General features: G+C 48.1%; 1 protein-coding gene across 1 annotated transcript in view; it reads right to left on the bottom strand.

Moving 5' to 3' along the window:
* Positions 1 to 1,648: 1,648 nt before the first annotated feature.
* ATP6V1H (ATPase H+ transporting V1 subunit H) overlaps positions 1,649 to 6,120 on the bottom strand; it is a gene marked incomplete at its 5' end in the record, with an annotated part of 123,765 nt that continues 119,293 nt past the window's right edge. The window contains one exon of the mRNA XM_079901348.1: positions 1,649 to 1,856. Coding sequence (XP_079757474.1) covers positions 1,823 to 1,856 — 34 coding nt within the window. The 3' untranslated portion in view covers positions 1,649 to 1,822. The remainder of the gene's footprint in view (positions 1,857 to 6,120) is intronic.

Here is a 6,120-nt window from a genome sequence, read left to right as displayed (position 1 = left end):
GATAAGGCTCAATTATTTTGTTTAGATATTAAAGAGGAAGGTCACTCCCAAGGGCTGAAGAGTTCAAGGAGAGAGATACCGAGATACATACAAAGCCCATGTTTTTAGGGAGAGGGCTAATAAATGTAATAATCAAAATGTGATAACCAAATCTGAGAATAAAAGCAATAAGTCTAAACATATTTGCCGATGTGTGAATGGGAAATAAGATTTTTAGAACTGGATTTTCTCTAAAGCAATAATACTACACCAGAATTGACTACAATGACAAACTCTCATAAGTTACTGGTTTATTAAAGTATAATGTATATCCCTGAGGAACTCTACAATGGGATTATGGCTAAAATCCCCATTTAGCCCTCATTTCATTTGGCATTAATGACTACAGCTATGAGATATATACTTTATAACATGAAAAGATTATGATTAGTCATCCTGGATTGGTTTATTAATGTGTCAAGACACTATGTGCAAATAAGAAATTGATGGACTCTTTGTCTTATCTCCTCCCAACCCCAAATCACTCAAGGGCTTTGCCATGGAGAGGATGATTTAAATAATGGGCAGCTCACCCAATGTCCCTTTAAACTGGGAGGTTCTGGGTGTGAAAGTACAGAAAAGGGAGAGAAAAAGAGAAACGATTAGAAACAAACCCCTGCACTTCAGAGGGCATACCTTGCATGCCTGAGTAAATAGGCATGTCCCTCACACTGTTACCGTGCAATCACTTGGAACACTCCATTCGGCTTCTAGGAGAGTGATAAATCTTCATGTGGGAAGGTCTTTGAAACAGGACATGACAGGTATTGGAGGATGAATGATCCCAGATTTAATGGAAGAGACAGCTTCACTCTTTTTCTCATTTGCTGCCGGGTCCCCCTTCACATCATATCCAAGTTTCCTGCTCTCCTGGTCTCCCCAGATCCATGCCTGCCCTGTTTACGACAAACGTGGTCAAGGCCCAAGCCCTTGTTTAAAACAGTCCTCCCTTGGATCACCAAGTCCTCTTCCAAGAAATCAATATTCCCTAACAGTCACTTTCTGGATGCGGCAGCCATGCTGAGAGACAGGAGAAGAGGGGCCCTAGACCCAGTGGTGTCCCAGAAGCATCCAGACAGGCCTCCATCAGCCACCTCCTGATCGGCCTGAGACATGTGCAATGGTCATGCACAAGCACAGATAATGATCTCACCTGGGCTCCCACACGCGCTGAGAGCCCCCAGCAGGACAAGCAGCACCAGCTGTAACCACGAGGGTGAAAGCCGTGTCTTCAGTCTGAGCGGGTTTACTGTAGCTTTGACGTGGTTCCTTTAACTCTTAGACACCGAAAAACCAAGAGAGCTCCATACCCCCTATAGCGTCAACTTCATGAGTACACTTTGAGCTTCTTAAACCTATGACTCCATGAATGAATGAATGTAAGCGTTTTACACACACTTCCTCTCCCTGGCCCTTTTCTTAAGGCATCGCTGTATATAATTGAAATAATATCCTGAAAACCAAAAGACGAGCTAAAAGCCTCCAAACATCTGATCTACCACCGACTACAGGTAGTGAGCCTTCTGCACAGGAACCGTGAAGACAACTGCTTGCAGAGGAAGGGCAAACAGCGTCACGTTTTAAATGCACATCTTGTCCCTACTGTGCCTTCGTGACTGAGCTCAGCACAGCTTCAGAAACCTCCCCAGCAACGTCCATGGCGCCTTCTGAGTGGCAGACAAAAATGAAGTCCAAATGCCAGGTTATACTGGCAAGAATCTTATGAGCAGCCTCTTCTGTTCTTGGTTATACTGTTCCCAAATTTACTTATCACTTGTAGATTTTAATTTCTCTTTTTGCCCATCTCAAGATAAGTCCTAGGCAGAAAAAAAAAAAGCAGGGGCATTCAAACACAACTCAAAAGAAGCCTCAATGAACCTCACCAGATGGCAAACAGAAAGCATGTAAAGTATAACTAAGCAGTTTTTGAACTGGGTTGAAGCCACAACTCTATTTCTGATTTTGTATGAATAAACTCCACCAAAGGAAACATCTACACTTTATCTATGTTGAGCAAGTGCACATTGGTAAAGTCAGAGAGAGGGCAAAAAAAATTAGATGAATTTTGAATAATTGAGAGGTTTTAACCCTAGAAAGAGCCCTCACTGGCTTATAATCTGAAAATGTGTAACTGATTTTTCATACAGGAATGGCCTTCCTTGAGCAGGCAACTTTGTCAAATGTCTCAGTAAGCTAAGAAAAACTGGAAAAGCAAACAGGGGAATTTTTAATCCATTTTAATGGGTGTGTTTCAAAACCTAATAAGTAATTAGATGGTGCTGTTTTCTAGAGGAGTGCCTTCCAGTAGAAACATAATGCTAGTAGAAACATATGTAACTTTAAATTTTCTAGAAGCCACATATATTTTTTTAAAGATATTTTTTGACGTGGACCATTTTCAAAGCCTTTATTGAATTTATTACAATATTGCTTCTGTTTTATGTTTTGGTTTTTTGGCCGCGAGGCATGTGGGATCTTAGCTCCCCGACCAGGGATCGAACCCGCACCCACTGCATTGGAAGGCAAAGTCTTAGCCACTGGACCGCCAGGGAAGTCCTCACTGCTAATTTTTGATATATTAAACATCAATAGATATAACCCATCCAAACAAAAGCCCTTCCATCGATAGCTTTTAAGAATGTGAAGGGTCCTAGAACAGAAAGTTTGAGAACTGCCACCTTGGGGAAACTGCTGCCCTGTGCACCCGAGTTCTGGAGGTAAAGTCTATGGCCACACGGGCTGAAAGGGCAAGAAACCACAGCCACACCCAAAGACCAATGAGGAAAGGTAAGCACACTGCGGTTCACCCACCAGGGCGTCCTTACATAGCAGAGGCTAAAAAGGAAGGAACGCAGCAGTTACGCTCATCAACGTGGATGAACCTTTGGAAAAGACTGCCATTTGAAAAATACGTTGCCGGAGAATTCTTACCATGTGACTCTATTTATATAAAACGTAAGAGCGTGGAAAACTGAATAAACCGATTAGGGATTCACCTGAAGTAAACCAGGAAGAAAGGCAAGGGATGCTAAACATACCATTCAAGATCCTGGTCACCGCAAAGGCGAGGGAGGGGAGGGGCCGCAGGGAGACTCAGGAGTCCTGCAAGGGCCTGGTGATGCACCTTCCTTAGCTGGAGGGGAAGTGGGGGGTGGCGAGTATCCGGGTGGTGTGATTATTATCATTATTGCGATAGTACTTGTATCTTTAAAGTATATGTAAATTTTTTTAAGTATCTAATATTTGAGAAACAAATCTGTTTACGGTTCAAAAACAGAAGAGAGAGACAGAGAGGCAGACACCAGACCCAGGCAGGTAAAGGGGTTCCCTTGGTTCCCAGAACTTCAGCCACATGATTGGAAAGGCAGAGAACACCTGTGCCTCCTCTCGGCTGTGGGACAGCGGACCTTTCCGGCCTCTGGATTCACAGCTGAGTGGGATGGGTCAGGCGGTGCTCCCTCCGTGAACAAGGTCAGCCTGGGGGTGTAAACCCATCTGGCCAGGAACAAAGAGTGCTGAGGGAGTGCCCTTGGGTGGCTCCTGATAGGGGCCTCCCCTGTGCTTTACAGAAAACAAACGTTAGAACAATTAGAACCTCCAAGCAGCCTCTTCCTGCAGAGAAAGCAGTCCCACGGATGCTGTGGAAGGAGGTGGGTGGAGCCGGCCCCCCTGCAGGTGGAGAAGCCTGGGGAGCCCAGCCTGGAGCAGGGCTGGCTCAGAGCTTGGGCAGAACCGGAAGAAAACAAGCTGAGCTGAGGCCACACCAGCTCCTGGGCCCAAAAGCTTTTTACACGCTCTTCAAATAACCTTTACCACATATTCTACTGGGCAAATTCTAGGGACTTCCAGCCCATCCTGCCCCACCAGGAAGGCTCACACTGAGTCCCAGGACAGGAGAGGAGGTGGCAGCGGGGACAGAGCGGGGCTCTGGACAGCCCTGGGCATCGCCAGGGTGATGGGCAGCTGCCTGACCCAGCGGGTTGCTGCCTGGATGGTCAGAAGCTCAGGGCCTCCCAGCGGGGCCGGGACAGCTCACTCCCCTCCCCCTCCCTGTTCTCTCTTTTATTTGCCTTTGTGAACTTTGCTGGCTGCGGAGCTCCTGAGCTCCCTACCCAGCTGGATGGGAAGGACAAAAAGGACACAGAGAAAGTAAGTGTTGCCTAGCAGCGGAGAATCCAAGCCAGCCAATGAGATGAGAATGAACGATCACGGGAGGAAGCAGGGCATCTCCCTCGTGGAGACAGATTGTCGCTGTGGGCTTGAAAGCAGGGGACCGACTTCCTTAAATCTCTCAGGGGGTTGACACGGGTCTCAGAGCAGAGGCAGCGCTTTCACACGACCTCTGCTCTACGCTCGACGCTCAGCTCCGCCCCATCTTTCCACACTGGCACTGCAGCCATAGTGAAGTACCAGCCGTACCTCTCCTGCGTCCCATTCAGACAGCAGCTCCTCTCGGAGGCCCTTCCCGATCCCCTGCCTTATACCCCTTCCATGACAAAGGTTAAGAGTGCCTCCTACTGACCTTTGCCACAATGCATTTTAATCACTTATTTATTGACTATCTTAAAAACTCTTGAGGGTACAGACTACATCATTTAATTTTAGATTCCAGACCATACCATCCCTCAGACGGTAGGCGCTTATATGTTCATTGAGTGAGTGAATGAATGAATAAATATTGTTTTCTTACTTTAAAAAAAGAAAGAAAGCCAAGGACCAAACCAACGGCTGATGGGAATTCAGCGCTGCGTCGTGTGGGGTTGAATGAAAAAAGAACAAAGTCTTACCTCCTAGGTCAAGGCCTCAGATTTTTCAGCCCGGGACCCTCACACGCCATGCGCGCTGCAAGTGTCGGATTACTGAGGATGTTGTGTGTCTGGTTACACTTCCAAGAGTCGGAAAACTGGCAGAGTCACCAAGCACTAATGGATGGGATTTATTTAACATGAGCTTTATCCGAGGTCATGTAAATATTGTGGCGCATGTTCCTAATCACAGCCCTGTGAGTTGGGTACCCTTACTCTCACCATTTTATAGAAGCAGAAACAGTGGCACAGAGATGTTAAGTCACTTGCCCAAGGTCACAGAGCTCGCGAGTGGCAGGTCCAGGACTCAGGCCCAAGCTGACTTGCTCCGCAGCCCACTTTGACAAAGAACAAAAAATGTGATGAGGCACGGTGTGACGAGGACGGTGGGGAGCCAGCTCTCTGGGCAACGTCACTGGGGCTGATGCAAGTAAAATGCCAGCCGCTGTAGGACCGCGAACGGGGGGAGCAGGACGCCTCACTGGTGCCCACGAATGCTCCAGAGTGTGCCCCCTGGGGGACCCGTAAGGAAACCCCCGCACAGAGCACGGACAGCATAGCCGGTCAGCCTCACCCAGCGGGCCAGGAGACCATGATCGTGAGCCTGCAGAAGTTTCTGCCTTCCGGCTGCTGTGCCCTGGGAAGGAGCCCGGACTCCACCGCGGCCTTTTAACCTCACCACCCCCTGCGGGGAGCCCGCAGCAAACCCCAGGGGCAATGCCTGATCCCAGCTGTCCCGGCTCTCTTCCCTGATTCCCAGACTCTTAGCTTCAAAAGCTGAATTTTCTACGCAGTTCCCTGGCCTTTTTTTTAAGATCCATTTAGACTCCATTCCCTGGCTTTTGTGATCCATCTCCCATGCCCCCCCCACACTCCAACTTTACCTAATCTCTTAACTACAGCGGCACCTACCGAACCGGGTAGGACACACCAATCCGCACCTCCGGCCCTCCGACCGCTGGCCTGGGGCCACCCCCTTGCCCTGTTTAAGAGAGCAGGTAAATGGACCGCCAGCTGGACCCGCCAGCGCCAAGCATGCGTGTGAGGGTGCAATCTCATTTACGCTAGAAATTATTACGAAAATATAATGTGTGCTCACTGATTGGCCTTGATTATCCGTATTATTTACCAGCACAAATAATGTCTTGATGAGTTTGCTTATCTGTGAAACTGAAGAACAGGGAGTCGTCACTAGTCAAGAGTCCCAAGCCAGAACCACGGAATTCAGCCCAGAACCTGCGGCCTTTCCCTCCACTTCTGTCCGTCCTCGCGTCTC

Source organism: Stenella coeruleoalba, assembly GCF_951394435.1.
Source record: "Stenella coeruleoalba genome assembly, chromosome: 17".
Taxonomy (NCBI): Eukaryota; Metazoa; Chordata; class Mammalia; order Artiodactyla; family Delphinidae; genus Stenella; species Stenella coeruleoalba.
Note: the sequence above shows the minus strand (reverse complement) of the source record. Positions and strands in the feature narration are given on the sequence as shown.